General features: G+C 44.7%; 1 protein-coding gene across 1 annotated transcript in view; it reads left to right on the forward strand.

The window, feature by feature from the left end:
- Positions 1 to 11,715, forward strand: part of SPAG6 (sperm associated antigen 6) — a 59,704-nt gene extending 47,989 nt beyond the window's left edge. Inside the window, exons 10-11 of the mRNA XM_065399434.1 lie at positions 7,973 to 8,118; positions 11,649 to 11,715. Coding sequence (XP_065255506.1) covers positions 7,973 to 8,118; positions 11,649 to 11,715 — 213 coding nt within the window. The remainder of the gene's footprint in view (positions 1 to 7,972; positions 8,119 to 11,648) is intronic.
- The last annotated feature ends 4,269 nt before the right edge of the window (positions 11,716 to 15,984 follow it).

Here is a 15,984-nt window from a genome sequence, read left to right on the forward strand (position 1 = left end):
CTTTCTGAATTAAGCTTAGGATGTGTGTTTGTTTATTTTGCTCAGTGATCTGCTTTGTTCTGTTTGCTATCCCTTATAATCACTTAAAATTCATCCTTTGTAGTTAATAAACTTGTTTTGTTTTCTAAAACCCAGTTTGTGCAATTCATAACTTCGGGGGGGTGGGAGGGATGGCAAAGAGCTGTGTATATCTTCCTCCACAGTGAGGGAGGGGGCGATTTTCATGAGCTTTCGCTATATAGATCTCTATAAAGTGCAATACAATATAATTTTGGGTTTACATACCAAAGGGTGTGTGCACAGGAGTGCTGGGCAATCCCCTAGCTGAGTCCTCCCACACAGAGCTGATTGCAGACTCTGGGGGTGTGATTCTAGAGTTGGGTGTGTCCCTACTTGTGTGTGTGCTGGAAAGGAGCTTGAGAACCTGTCACAACAGCACAGGATAGGGGGAGCCCAGGCTGGTGGGACAGGCGGGCTAGGTGGGATCTCAGCACATCCAGTGGCACCCCGAAAAGGGGGTCCAACCCATCACATATCTCAGAGATCTGCAGAGCTGCTACATGGGCCTCAGAACATACGTTCATTTACTAGTAAACAATTACACAGGACTCACGAGCTGATGCCATGCTGGGTCTAACAGTCCTCTCCTCCACTAGGCATGTAACTCCAAAGTCCCCCCAACCATAGTGGACACTGTTCTACAATCACCTGAAGTGGAGCACCCACAAGGACAGCACTCGAAGAAGAAGAGAGGGTTACTCACCTGATGCAGTAACTGAGGTTCTTCGAGATGTGTGTCCCTGTGGGTGCTTCACTACCCACCCTCCTCCCCTCTACTTTGGAGTTTGATACAAGGACTCTATAGTAGAGAAGGAACTAAAGGGGTCGGGCTGTGTGCGCGCTAGATGAGACTCCAACAGTGCAGTGAGACAGCTACTGTGCACGCGTGTCCCGACCGAACACTGCTACCGAAAATCTCCAATCAATGGTGCTCGGACATACCAGCACCTGAAGCGGAGCACCCACAGGGACACACATCTCAAAGAACTTCAGTTACTGCACAAGTGAGTAACTCTCTCTCTCTCTCTTTTTTTTTTTTTTTTCTTTCTTACTATAACTAACTTGCATTTCAAAAGGAAAAGCAGTTTCAACCGGGAAAAATGGATTTTTTTCATTTAAAAAAATGTTAAAACAAAACGTTTTGACAATTTCGAAACTTAGTTTTTCAAGTTGAAAAAAATTGTTGAAACTGACTCTTCCCCATGAATGGTTTCAACAAATCAGCATTTTTTGATGAAAAAATATTTTGTCAGAAAATTCCCAACCAGCTCTGCTGACCACAGCGAGTAATAAGGGGAGCTCTTAGTAGCTAGTTGCCCATTGTATGGATTTTTGCTGTTTCTAATGTTGTAAATGGCTTGGACGGACACAGTTTATATTGGATGACATGTTGGTTTTTTATGCTTCTCCTCACCCATTGCATTAAACAAACTATGTTTGGGTGGTTTATGTATAATGTATACATTTATATGAAGTTCTTTGCAGTAAAAGTGTTTCTCTTGCACCATAACTCTGAAATTCTCTGTCCTTGGACATTAGGGAGATTGCTTCCATCAGCTCACTTATAGCCAAGTAAAAGCTTTATTGTCTAAAGTGCACTTCACTGTGGGGAAGCTATGGCCATTTGAGCAATGCCCTGAGTACAGGTTTGTGCATCACCACACTGTCTCAGTGGGGGTTGAGGGAGGTACTGTGCCTCTCTGAGACACACAGTCCCTCCCTAAGATCTCTCTCCCTCAAGGGGAGGGTGCATCCTGCTCCCCGCAGCCAGCTTTGGGAGCCAGTATGGAGGGAGGAAGGGGCATGGCTTACCCCCTTATTATCCCCTTTTAGGTAGTTTGTGCCCCTGGATGCAGCAGTTCCACAGTGAAGGGATTGTAATTGTTCCTGGCCCTTGCATGAAGTGGTAATGGGGACAAGCTCCTTGCTTCCTCCCTTTGCCCTCTCTACCTGAGGGCCAGGAGAGTCTGTTGTTTAATTCTTCTGGGGGTGTTTTATATGGTACAAAAGGAACTAGAGAAATGAAGTTTGTCTGCTTAAATTGTTAGCTCATCTACCTGATGGGGAACGTGTCTCATTCCTTTTCCCCACTCTTTTAGCATAGTTGCTCTTTTTTTCCAAGGTGCTAGTTAACAACTGAAACACAACCAAATTTAAAACTTGGTTTGCCCAGCCAATAAGAATGGGGCCAGATCAAGTTATAAAGTGCTTTTGCCCATGTAGGGTTTAACCTGCAGGGTTGGGTACAACCATGTTTAATCAATCATGGCTATTTTTGTGACGTAGATGTAGCTGACAGCTCATTGTTTCACTCTACATACCATTCTGGCCTAGTAGATCCACTGGCCAACTACTGCCATTCTTCTTTGCCTGCCCACAGCCCTCCTCCTCCTCTGGAGAGAGCTGCATATCAGCATCATTCGGGGGGCTGCAAAATCCCTTTACTTACCACTTCTGCTTTCCATCTCCTTTGTGCAGCAGAAACATTGCATTTTTGCTATCTGTAGGGGCCATCCCATGGCTACACAGACGGACTGCGGGATTTGATCCATGGTTTTTAATATCCAGGAACTTGAGGTGATAGTAACAATCCATATTAGATCATAAGAATGATATGAAAATCTGCTATACAAATAAACTGAGTGAATCAATATAAAAGACTTAACTAAGGCCTGGTCTACACTAGGAGTTTGTCGAATTTAGCACCATTACATCGGATTAACTCTGCACCCGTCCACACCACGAAGCTATTTAGTTCGACATAGAGGTCTCTTAAATTCGACTTCTGTACTCCTCCCCAACGAGGGGAGTAGCGCTAAATTCGACATGGCCATGTCGAATTAGGCTAGGTGTGGATGGAAATCGATGGTAATAGCTCCGGGAGCTATCCCACAGTGCACCACTCTGTTGACGCTCTGGACAGCAGTCCGAGCTCGGATGCTCTGACCAGCCACACAGGAAAAGCCCCGGGAAAATTTGAATTCCTTTTCCTGTCTGGGCAGTTTGAATCTCATTTCCTGTTTGGACAGCGTGGAGAGCTCAGCAGCACTGGCAACGATGCAGAGCTCTCCAGCAGAGATGGCCATGCAATCTCAGAATAGAAAGAGGGCCCCAGCATGGACTGATCGGGAAGTCTTGGATCTGATCGCTGTGTGGGGCGATGAGTCCGTGCTTTCCGAGCTGCGATCGAAAAGACGGAATGCAAAGATCTACGAGAAGATCTCTAAAGCCATGGCAGAGAGAGGATACAGCCGGGATGCAACGCAGTGCCGCGTGAAAATCAAGGAGCTGAGACAAGGCTACCAGAAGACCAAAGAGGCAAACGGACGCTCCGGATCCCAGCCCCAGACATCCCGTTTCTACGAGGCACTGCATTCCATCCTAGGTGCGGCCGCCACCACTACCCCACCACTGACCATGGACTCTGAGGATGGGATATTGTCGACGGCCGGTTCCTCGGACATGTTAGCGGACGGGGAAGATGAGGAAGGAGATGAGGAGGACGAGGCAGTCGACAGCGCTTACAACGCTGATTTCCCCGACAGCCAGGATCTCTTCATCACCCTTACAGAGATCCCCTACCAACCGTCCCCAGGCGTTAACCCGGACACAGAATCAGGGGAAGGATCAGTCGGTAAGTATTTTAAACATGTAAACATTTATTTTTAACAGAACAGGAATATTAACAATATTAACAATGGGTTTTTCATGATTACTTTGCCTTAGGCGCTTAACGTTTCAGTCCTTGGCAGTGCAACTACTGAAAAAAAAAATGTAACAATGTCCGGTTTAGCATGATTGTTTTGCCCTAGGCGCTCTACTGTTTAGTCCCTGCCAGTGCAGCTACAGTAAAATCCGGTCTATATGTCCGGGGATAGAGCAGAAATCCTCCTGGGACATCTCCACGAAGCTCTCCTGGAGGTAATTGGAAAGCCTTTGCATCAGGTTCCTGGGGAGAGCGGCCTTATTGGGTCCTCCATGGTAGGAAACGTTTCCGCGCCAGGAGACAATCAAGTACTCGGGTATCATTGCCTTGCAGAGCATGGCGGCATACGGCCCTGGTCTTTGCAGGCTTTCCCGAAGCATCCGTTCTTTCTCCGTCTCTGAAATCCTCATCAGAGTGATGTCGCTCATGGTGACCTGCTTTGAATTAGGTAGGGGAATGTTAGTATTGGGACTGCTTGCCTGTTCCTTTACAGAACTGTAACCGGCGGTTTAGAGCCACGCGGTGGAGGCGGGAGAGGAGCAGCATACAGGAATCTTTCCCTGGGACAGCCGCGAGGGGGTGGGACAGGGGCAGAGTTCATGCTTGCCGGATTGCTGGCAGCAGGGACTGGCATTGCTTTGAACGTGAAAGGAGGCCAGTGCTATTATTAAAGTTTTAAGCAGCCACAAGTCTATGGCTTACCATGTCAGCCTGTTACCCAAATTCCGCTGTCCTGTCCCACTTGTGTGATCTGCACTGCAAGACCCCAGGCACTGAATGCGAAGGCCGAAAATTCGACCTTGTCCTGAGTGCGCATGTGATAGGTGCTGTGCATGGTCTTGTTCACAGAGAAAGACTATGTTCTTTGTTCACCCAAAAATTTATCTTTCTGAGGAATTCACTCCCTTTTTCCCATCCCACAGCTGCGACTGTCTCCCGAACTACCCTGGCATCACACTCCCAGAGGCTAGCGCAGATTAGGCGTAGGAAGAAGAGGACACGGGAGGACATGTTCTCGGAACTTATGGGCTGCTCCCGAGCCCAGGCAGCCCAGCAGACCCAGTGGAGGGAGAACTTGTCCCAAATGCACCGATCACACATGGAACGGGAGGAGAGGTGGCGGCAGGAAGACCAGCAGGCGACTTAAACGCTGCTTGGACTAATGAGGGAGCAAACGGACACGCTCCGGCGCCTTGTGGATGTTCTGCAGGACCGGAGGCAGGAGGACAGAGCCCCGCTGCAGTCTATCTCTAACCGCCCTCCCCTGCCACAAAGTCCCATACCCCCCTCACCCAAAGTCCCAAGAAGGAGGGGCGGCAGAGTCCGTGAAAACTCTCACTCCACCCCTGCAGACTGCTCAAGTACCAGAAGGCTCTCATTCCCCAAAATTTGATAAGTCCTTTCCTTCCCGCCTCACCCAAGCCCCCGTCCCAGTTTCATCCCCCAGTTTCATGTGTAGTTGCTAATAAAAAATACCTTTCTGTTAATTACTGTTTCCATCATGTTCTTTTAGAGGAGAGTCTGTTTGAAGGGGGGGAAGGGGGTTGGTAATTGGAGAGGACAGTCACCTTTACCAGGGTACAGACGCGGGGGCAGGTTCAGCAGCAGGGCACACACACATTGCATTCACTAGTTACCCTGGTCAGTCTGGGAGGTGGTTTTCATGTTCTGTGTGTGGGGGGGGCTATGTGAGTTTGTGGCGGGGGAGGGCGGTTAGAGATCTTATGCAGCGGTCCTTATCCTGGATCACAGAGCCACGCAGCAGGGGATCTGTAACCGTCCTCCCCCTGCCACAAAGTCACATAGCCCCCACACATAGAGTCCCGAACAGGAGGGGTGGCAGGCTCCGTTGAAACAACCAGTCTACCAGTGCGGAGCCTGTCATTCCTGGAGTTTAGAAGCGTCCTTTGCATCACTACACTACACCCGCTCCCCACCACAGTCTGCGTCCCAGGTTCAACACTTTCCCGCGAAAACTGTAATAAAGAAAACGGTGTTCATTAACAAATTTCAAGTGATTTTATTTTTAAACGTGTGTTGGAAGGGGGTGAACGGGGTATGTAACTGGAGAGGATAGTGAACATTTACTGGGTAAAGAAACGGGGGCAGGTTCAGCTTCTCTGTAAACAAACTTAATAGTCACAGGTTACCCTGCTCACTGAGGAACCTAGCTTTCAAAGCCTCCCGGATGCACAGCGCGTCCCGCTGGGCTCTTCTAATCACACGGCTGTCTGGCTGGGCGTAATCAGCAGCCAGGCTATTTGCCTCAACCTCCCACCCCGCCATAAAGGTCTCCCCCTTGCTCTCACACAGATTGTGGAGCACACAGCAAGCTGCAATAACAATGGGGATATTGGTTTCGCTGAGATCAGAGCGAGTCAGTAAGGTTCTCCATCTCCCCTTGAGACGTCCAAAAGCACACTCCACCACCATTCTGCACTTGCTCAGCCGGTAGTTGAAGAGTTCTTTTTCAGTGTCCAGGGCGCCTGTATAGGGCTTCATGAGCCAGGGCATTAGCGGGTAGGCTGGGTCCCCGAGGATCACTATAGGCATCTCCACATCCCCAACAGTTATTTTGTGGTCCGGGAAGTAAATACCTTCCTGCAGCCATCTAAACAGACCAGAGTTCCTGAAAACACGAGCGTCATGAACCTTGCCCGGCCATCCGACGTTGATGTTTGTAAAACGTCCCCTATGGTCCACCAGTGCTTGCAGCACCATTGAAAAGTAGCCCTTTCGGTTAATGTACTGGCTGGCCTGGTGGTCCGGTCCCAGGATAGGGATGTGAGTTCCATCTATAGCCCCACCGCAGTTTGGGAATCCCATCGCGGCGAAGCCATCTATGATGACCTCCACGTTTCCCAGGGTCACTACCTTTGAGAGCAGTAGCTCAACGATTGCGTTGGCTACTTGCATCACAACAACCCCCACGGTAGATTTGCCCACGCCAAAGTGGTTCGCGACTGACCGGTAGCTGTCCGGCGTTGCAAGCTTCCAGAGGGCTATGGCCACTCGCTTCTGGACAGTCAGGGCTGCTCGCATCCGGGTGTCCTTGTGCTTCAGGGCAGGGGACAGCAACTCACAAAGTTCCAGGAAAGTCCCCTTCTGCATGCAAAAGTTTCGCAGCCACTGGGATTCATCCCAGACTTGCAGCACTATGCGGTCCCACCAGTCCGTGCTTGTTTCCCGGGCCCAGAATCGCCGTTCCACAACATCAACATGACCCATTGCCACCATGATGTCCTCGGTGCGGGGTCCTGTGCTTTGTGACAGGTCTGTGCCACTCTCAGACTTGAGGTCCTCACCGCGCTGCCGTAGCCTCCTCGCCCGATTTCTCAGCATCTGCCTCTGGGAAAGGTGGATGATAAGGTGCGAGGTGTTGATAACGGCCATAACTGCAGCGATGGTCGCAGCGGGCTCCATGCTCGCAGTGCTGTGGCGTCCGCGCTGTCACTGATCAGAAAAGTGCGCGAACTGATTTCCCGCCGGCGCTTTCAGGGAGGGAGGGCGGGAGTGACGGCTCGATGACGACAGTTACCCAAAACCACCCTCGACACATTTTTTTCCCCAGAAGGCATTGGGGGCTCGACCCAGAATTCCAATGGGCAGCGGGGACTGCAGGAACTGTGGGATAGCTGCCCACAGTGCACCGCTTCCAATGTCGACGCTTGCCCCGTTAGTGTGGACTCACAAAGTCGAATTACAGTCCTTAGTGTGGACACACACGTTCGACTTTGTAATATCGATTCCACATATTCGATTTAAGTAAAATCGAACTACTCTCGTAGTGTAGACATACCCCGAGTCAGTGGTAATGGGACAGGTGCAATTATCATTCCATGTTAGTTTTCTGTTTGTTTAATCTTTGCAGGCATGTTGTTTTGTAGAAACAATTAATATTAATTGCATAAAGCTGTCATAAGCATTTTTATGATTTACAGTGGTGTATATTAAATGAACAGGTCAAATTATGTTGCAGCCTAGTGGAGGTGGCTCAAGATTTAATTGTTCCTAGTTAACCAACAAGTTAAAATAAAACCTTTATTACAGGAGGTGCTACATCTCTGAATGTTGCTTGCAATTCTGTTTTATCTTATTCTCTGTGTAGGTTCTCCGATTTTTTTTTTTTTAATATTAAAGCTTACCAATGTAGAAGGCTCTTTTAAAGGAAAGTTTAACACTCATTATGTACTTCATTTTTTGTAGGTGCTGCCGCATGATAGCAAAGCACGACGTCTCTTTGTAACAAGTGGTGGACTTAAAAAAGTTCAAGAGATAAAAGCAGAGCCGGGGTCACTTCTTCAAGAGTACATCAACACTATTAACAACTGTTACCCAGAGGAAATAGTAAGGTGAGGAAATTGGAGTCCTAGCAATTCATAGTTGTTACATTGTTAGATTGTCTTCAAAGCACAAAATGAGAGATTTAAAATATAATTTAAGGTCTGTGTGAATGCCCTTTTAAAATTAATGGCCATCTTTGGTTATCAGCCCGAAAGAGTAGTTGGACGAACACAGAATTAGACAGATACTTTCTTGTCTTTCTGAATGCTTTATTATTATCTTTTTAAAATTGCTTCTCAGGTTCAAATTTACCTCTTGCTAAACAAAGCCCAAGATTGCCCTTTTGCAGGGAACTAAGTGGGAGTTGGGGAATAGAATTAACTCCCAAATCCACCTGGCAGGCTCTGGGGCTGCAACACCACCCTTCTGGATGCCATGTCAATTTGTAAGCTGCAGTAGCAGTCTCTGCCCCATACATGGGGTATTCAGGCCATGGAATCCAGGTAATGTATCTTTTGGTGCCTCCTCTAACTTCCCCTTGGTTTCCCCAACACCGTTCTCTGAGCTAACGTGTTCCGAGGCTTCACTGAAACTTCCTGCAGTGTACCAGGGTGCAGAGAGCCTCCTGATCTCTTGCTCCAGCCACAACTGCTCCTTCCCTGAACCTCCTCATGAGGCTTAAGTGTTATATAAAGGACCATGTCTGCACCAAAGTGAGTTTTGCTCTTAATGAATACAGAAATACTGTTAAATAGCTGGCACTTAAAATGTCACCAACCTCAACTTATAATAAGGAGGGAAATCTCCTCCTGAATTCTAGATATCCATTTACCAATTCTTCACTTCAGCAATACACTCATGGGGATGTTGTACTGTTGCACTCTCCGTACTGGTTCTTTGCATCAGCATCATCCTGTTTGCTTCTGCAAGGGAAAACTCAGTGACTGTCAAAGGGGTGAAGAATCGTCAAGACATTTTCAAGCTATGAAGAGTAACGGTACAGAATTTTAAAAAGACATTTGTTTACATTTTTTGGCTGTACTTCATGTTTGCTTTTGCTACAAACTACTTTTTTTGTTAGGGGAAGCAAAGAAACATGCCATTGGTGTAATGAAGAAAATGTGCCCTTTAAGTTCCTCCCCCTGTCTCTTTGTGCAGTAGAACTATGCTGGTTCCACTGCCTGGGGCACTTCTGCTGCTCCAGAGGTCAGGGCTGGATTTGTCCTGTAAAGCTGCTGTTTCAGGCTGTCTGTCTGCAGATTCAGGAAGACAACTGCATTAGTTTGCATTTGGAAAGTTATTTTCACAAAAGCTAATAATGGATTTACAAAACAACTATATCAAATTTAAAATTCTGTAGAAAAATCAGTGAGGAGAATGGAGCAAACAGAAATTCTATGCATTATTAACCCCCTCTGTGCTAGCATTTGGGATTTCTCATTGAACACGTTTCAGTTATAACAAACCTTACTCCTGTCTCCTTGTAGTTAAGACTTTCAGTGTTCTGAGATGTGCAGCATACATCTGCAACAATGGCTCTGTACGGATCTTTAGACATACAGTATTACTGTGTTTTCTTAGGAACATGCACAGTAATACAAGTCTCATATATTATGCTGATGGGTATGGTATAAAAACCTAGACAGATAGCTAGCAGTGCAAGACTTCAGTATTATGTAGATTGAAGGCTCTTTCTGGTATAGCACTGAAGTGATTTTGCTTATACAACTAGTGTGCATGCCTCCACTCTTAATAACTTTTAGAATTAAGAATAAATATAGCTAGCCTATTGGGCATAAATTGATAATGTCTGTATTCAAACCTTATTTGTTGTTCTCGGATAATATGATTTGGAAGTTTTGAGGTATGTACAGCTATTCCTATTGTTGATTTTGAAACTTCATCCACCTCTCTTAAGTCTGATATTCATATAACATCAAGAACGCAGGACGTGGTTTTTGTAAGCTTTGGTGGCTTGTAAAAAAGGGAGCAACTTGAGTGTTGTAAATTCCTCAATGCAAAGTCTTCAAAGAATCACACTGACAAAGGAAATTCTCCAGAAATTTCTCAAGGGAGAGAGACTTTGACCATGGTTGTTTCTAAGCAAAACATTGGAAAAATTTAATGTCGTTTTTCTTGGTCTTATCTTGCCACATTGGAATAGAAACAAACTAGTCCAGCATAAAAAAATCAGTATGCAATGGACTTTCAAAAGCCTTTGTTAGGACTTTTTATTTGTGGGTAAATAAAGGATAAAATTCTCCCTTGGACCCTATAGGTTAACAGAATTAATAATTACTTTAGGTGTCTTTAGGAGATTTCACCCCACAGATATAGGTTTTTAAAAATTCCATGAATGATTTACCAAGTCAATGATCCTTTGTAGTTTTCAGTTTTTGTAGGTCATAAAAATAGGGCTTAATTTACAAACAAGTGAGCATAAAAGTGCTCATCTGACTTAGACATGCAAATATCCTTATGCACATAGGTGAGATTTTGCATACATAGCTGGGTATGGGCATAAGCACTGACTTGCACATACACTGGGGCATGTGTGGATTTACATCAGATCCAGGTGTACATAAAAATGTGCACAGATTTTAAAATTTAGCTTCTATGAAGTCTAAGCATATTTACTGGAAATCTCAGTGCAGACAAAATTCTAGCATCTATGTCAAACCATGAACTACACTGTAATATGCTTGAGACCTGCAGGGTTGGAAGGATTTTGTGAATTTTCACCAGTGAACCTTTAGGTAAATGGTATAGTTCAGTTAAAAAAGCAAAAACAAAAAGCCTTCAACCAGTCAGCAGCAAGCTTATTCAGAAAAGGGCAGTCTACTTAAAAAAAAAAAAAAAATGCTGGCCTCTGATTACTTGAGGCACACAACTGGGCTGTTCTCAAAGCCAGTCAGAATGCAGTAGGTCAATAAAGTCACAGTGAATTTCTACTCTAATAAAAATCTCTTGAATAATATAATCTCCATCAGTCACTTGGTATTACAGAAATAAGATCATTGCCATAAAACATTGTTACAAGATCACTGTTACTAACATTGTACATTAATCAACTTTTTGCCTCTGCATTAGTTTTCGACACGTGCACTTGCATTTCTCTGGCAGCCGTAAACCATTATGCTGTGACAGCCATTCTGTGGAAACTCATGCTTTGCATTAAGGGCCAGAGTTTCTCATGAGCTCAGCACCCAGCAGCTCCCATTGAGAAGAGTGTTGTTGGATGCTGAGCTCTCTTGAAAACTGGCCACTTCCTTTAAGTGCCTAATTGGGAGCTGAGCTCTTTTTGAAAATCTGACTCCAATTGAATACTGAGCAATTCTGAAAAGCTAGACTTATAGGTCTGAATGCTGGCATTTTACAGTCATTTTGCTCAGGGGTAAATGACGACACAATATGCAAGGTAGTACAGAAACAGTCTCTTAAAGGATTACAGGCGGATAATTACTGATCTTCTTGAGCTATAACCAAAGTTTGAGTCTAGCAATTTTCTAATAAATGCACTAGATATTAATATAATTTAAATATTTAGCATAATATATATTCCATTATCTAATACACAGACAAAATGTTTCTTTTTCAGGTATTATTCTCCTGGATATTCTGATGCACTTCTGGAAAGGGTGGAAAATTATCAACCAGTTTTATAAATGCTTCGATTTTTCTGTTAAAATACTCTATTTCTCATATGTTCTTTTATGATGAGCAGGAAAATACAGTACAGTATAGCCAGAAACTCTTGCTGAATTCTGAAATATTTATCTTTCTCCTATTTTCTGAACTATTAATCACCATTATTAATCCTTTGTCAGTTTGAAGAAATAACCTTGATTTTGTGTGTGTGTGCTGTAGTGTTTGTGTAAGCTCACATTGAGAACAGGGATTCTCAAATGTCAGGAGTTCATGTTTCTCAAAAGTCACTCATGCTGCAGGGCGCTGAGCACTGCCTGGATGTACTTGGGAGCCCTCTTCAACTCCCACTGCACTCAATGGAAGTTGAAGGAGTTCAGTGTCTCCAGCAAGTTATATTTTGTTCTGTATATAATTAGTTTTTGAAGTTTTGCTCCTCCTTTTCTGATTTTTCTGCCTGATCCTACAAGTAGTTATTACCTCATGTTTCACTAAAACTCCATGTGAGAGCAAGGATTTGTGATGGAGAAACTCTTTGTAGAATCAGTCCTTATTCTTTATTTCCTCACGGAAAGCTAGTGGTTATCTGACCTGGGCCCAGGCTTTGGCTTTCCCAGTATTATAACCATTTCCCTGTTTGTACCTTTATATATAGGTTAGAGCTCCCCAGGTCCAAGAGAATCGTAACTCTTTTTTATTATGCAATCAGTTTTCCTCTGAAACATTTCCAACCCCTCCTTGATGGAAAGCAAGAGACTGACTTATTAGGTACGATTTTGGTCTCTAGGGGCTGAAGTAGGTATAAAATAGACAAGCTGTCAGGGTCTGACAGTGATATGAGGACCAAATCCTACCTTGGCTGGTGCAGAATGGTGGACCAGGAATCCTGGCCAGTGCATCCTCTGCAGGAGTCCTGCTGCTCGAGGCAAGATTTCTCATGATGGGAAGGGGCAGCACACTTCTCTGCCCCTCTGATCAGGAACAGAGTGTGAGCACCCAAACTGAGCTTTCTGTATGTGCATAGGGGCCAGATCCTGTAAGGTCCTGTCAGATTCAGAGCACCTTCAACTCTGGTTGAAAGTACGCAGCATCTAGCAGAAAGTACTCAACAGCTCACATAATGGGCCCTCAGAACAATGCCTGCAAAGTACTGAGCCTCTTCAGTGACTTGAGGGCACTTTACTCCCAGTGACTTGAATGGAACTTGAGGTTGCTCAGCATTTGTCAGGAGACAATTGGCACCCTGCAGAATTGGGTCCAAACAAGTTGGGAGCCTAAAGAGAGTCCCTCATCCGTAGATCATGCCCACACAGGTATGTTGCATATATTAGCTGTTGGCTTTCTTAGTGCTTGCTGGAGCACTATGGAGAGATTTTTCCCTCTTATGTGGTGTAATAAGACTCTTAAATTCCTCTTATCCCTCTTGGGTACCAGTGCAGCACAGGACAGGATGTAGCCCTGAGTATTCACTAGCTTACCTGGCATAGTCATTTGTCATTCCCTTTGAACTACTGACAATTTTTCTCCCTCTAGTATGTAGCATTTTCTTTCAAAGAATAATAAAAATTTTGTTTCTGCAGTGGAGTGTTCAGTGTGGGGAGAGACGTTTGAAAACCCCGCATTAAAGAGAACACTTTTGACATACAATAAAATGTGTCAAATACATTTTTTTAAGAAAGTAGAAAAATTAAAGTTTATAAAACAGGAATAGTCTCCTCTATTAACTCTGTATAACAGGAGCAATGCTTCAATGTAGTTGGAAATGATTTAGAGTGGGTACCTTGGCCAAATTCTAAATTTCTATTTTCTTTTATTCTTGTCAGCATCATTTTCAGCAGTTTACAAAAATATTGATGGGTTATCTTGACTAAAGGACTAATTCTACGAAGGGCTGAGTCCCTGCTGTGAGGTGTGAGTGCTATCAGCTTCCACGTTTTTTAGAGGGAGTAGAGGGTGCACAGCACCTTGCAGTATCTAGCCCTAATTGAAGTGGAAGCTGAGAGGCTTCATGAATTCTGATACTGAGATATTCATAGACCATACCAGGTGGGTTCCTTCCTTAGCAACCAAAATATCTATCTTCCCTAACGGAAAGTAAACACCATATCGTACCCCGACCTCTAAATCTTTTTCTAATTTTCTCACAGTAGACCAGATCATCCAAAGGGATGAACTCCACCTTTGTGGACAAAACAGTGTGAAAGGAGGGTGCTTGGTGCCTGGCAGAAGCTGACCCAATATTGGGGAATTATTATTTAAGACAATTATACATTTTTTCTTAGGCAAATAAAATCATTTGGCCTCTAACTGCTGTAGTAATAATCCAAGGATCCTGCCAGATCCTGCCACGCTGCTGCAGTCAGGGGAGTGTAGATGCTGCAGAATCTTGTGCTGGTTTCCTGCAGTTGAACAGGCTCCTTCACTGGGTTGCACCCCCTCCACCTGTGGCTGGAGGACTCCCCATGGACACTGATGCTGCACAGGGCAGGATTTAGGTCTTAAACAGCACTAGGACTTATTTGCATTTTCAAATTCACTAGCTCAATGACTACTATTTTTGTAGTGCTTCAATAGCTATGTTTTATAGCACTTCAGCCTTCTCTCTCTTGGCTTAAATAATATCTGTACCTATGTTAATGTTTATAGCCACTACTGTGGCAACTGTCGAGTGGTATCTTTTGTCTGAGTTCCATGTAATAAAATATAGATGTTTGCATTCTAATTCACTGTAGAAATCCTGTTTTTGTACTGATTTAATGGCATCATCTCCCAAACAAACTCATGGAAGTTGGCTTGATGAACAGGCCGATTGTGCAAGGGTCAGCTGCTGCCTCAGTTTACCTCTGGAGCAGTGCTTCTATATCTCCCTCTGAAATCTCATGCACCTATGTATGTATTTCAAATATAATTCCAACTTGTGGGGACTGGTTTATTAACCCATAACACAAAATAAATATAAGCTGTCCCTTTTACCCTTCCAGGCACAAGTAGTTACGTTCCTTTAAACTCACAGCTCCTTTAGCCCTTCTTTGGGCTCAGGTAATTCTTTGCCTTACTATCAGGGCTTCTCAGTTCAAGTCCTTGTGGCTCTTAGTTGAAGGTTCTTCACAGCTCTCCTCCTAGGGGCTGCGATTGAATCCTGGCAGGCTTCCCCCAGGCTCCCACAATCCTGGTTTTACCACAGGAGAGCCTTGCAGGATGGTCTGGTACAAAGAACCCAGACTGGGCTCACCTTTCCATTTGAGCAGGCTTCTGCTTACTGGAAGCACCGCTTCTGCAGTTGTCATGTGACTCAGCACAGGCTAGGGCCTTGAAACATTGCAGGGATGTTCAGAACTTTAATCCTTTTAGCAGCAGGATTGACTTGTCCACAAAAACTACCTTTTTCATCTAGCCACTCTGGGATCAATAGGATCTGCAAAGGGAAGCGTACACAGATAAACTCTACTCTCACACATATGATTCAAGGCAGATTTCAACCAACTCAGAGAAATAGTAGACAAGGTCCACTGGAAAGACCAATTAGGAAGAACAGAAGTTGAAGGGAGCTGGTAGTTCTTAAAAGATGTAATAACAGAGGCTCAAAATCACGCTATTCTGACACAGAGGAAAGATAAGAAGAGCCATAGGAGGCCAATGTGGCTGCACAAGCTGCTTTTTAACTATCTAAAAACCAAAAGAGACACATACAGGAAATGGAAGGAGGGGCATGTCACCAAGGAAGTATACATGGGAATATCATGAGCGTGTAGGGACAAAATCAGGAAAGCCAAGGCAATGAATGAGTTACAGCAGGCAAGAAATGTTAGAGACAACAAGATGGGGTTCTTCAAATATGTCAGACAAAAAAGATCAAGGACGCTGTGGGTCCCGCTGCTCAATGGTGAAGGTGAGCTGGTAACAGAAGATGATAGGAAGGCAGAGCTGCTCAATGCCTACTTTGCTTCAGTCTTCTCAGAAAAAATAATGTGACCAGAGGACTAGCGAAGTTACCATAGACAATAAAGGGGAAGGGATGCAGATCAGGATAAGTAAAGAACACGTCAGAGATCTTCTGACTAATTTGAATGAATTCAAATCACCGGGGCCTAATGCTATTCATGGTTACTGAAGGAATTAGCTGAATAAACCTCGGAGCCACTGGCAATAATATTTACAAACTCATGGAGGACGGGATTGATCCTGGAATACTGGAGAAGGGCTAACGTAGAGTCCATCTTTAAAAAGGGGATAAAGGAGGAGCCTGGGAACTATAGACTAGTCAGCCTGACTTTGATACCTGGAAAGGT

This window comes from Emys orbicularis, chromosome 2 (assembly GCF_028017835.1).
Source record: "Emys orbicularis isolate rEmyOrb1 chromosome 2, rEmyOrb1.hap1, whole genome shotgun sequence".
In the NCBI taxonomy this organism is placed as follows: Eukaryota; Metazoa; Chordata; order Testudines; family Emydidae; genus Emys; species Emys orbicularis.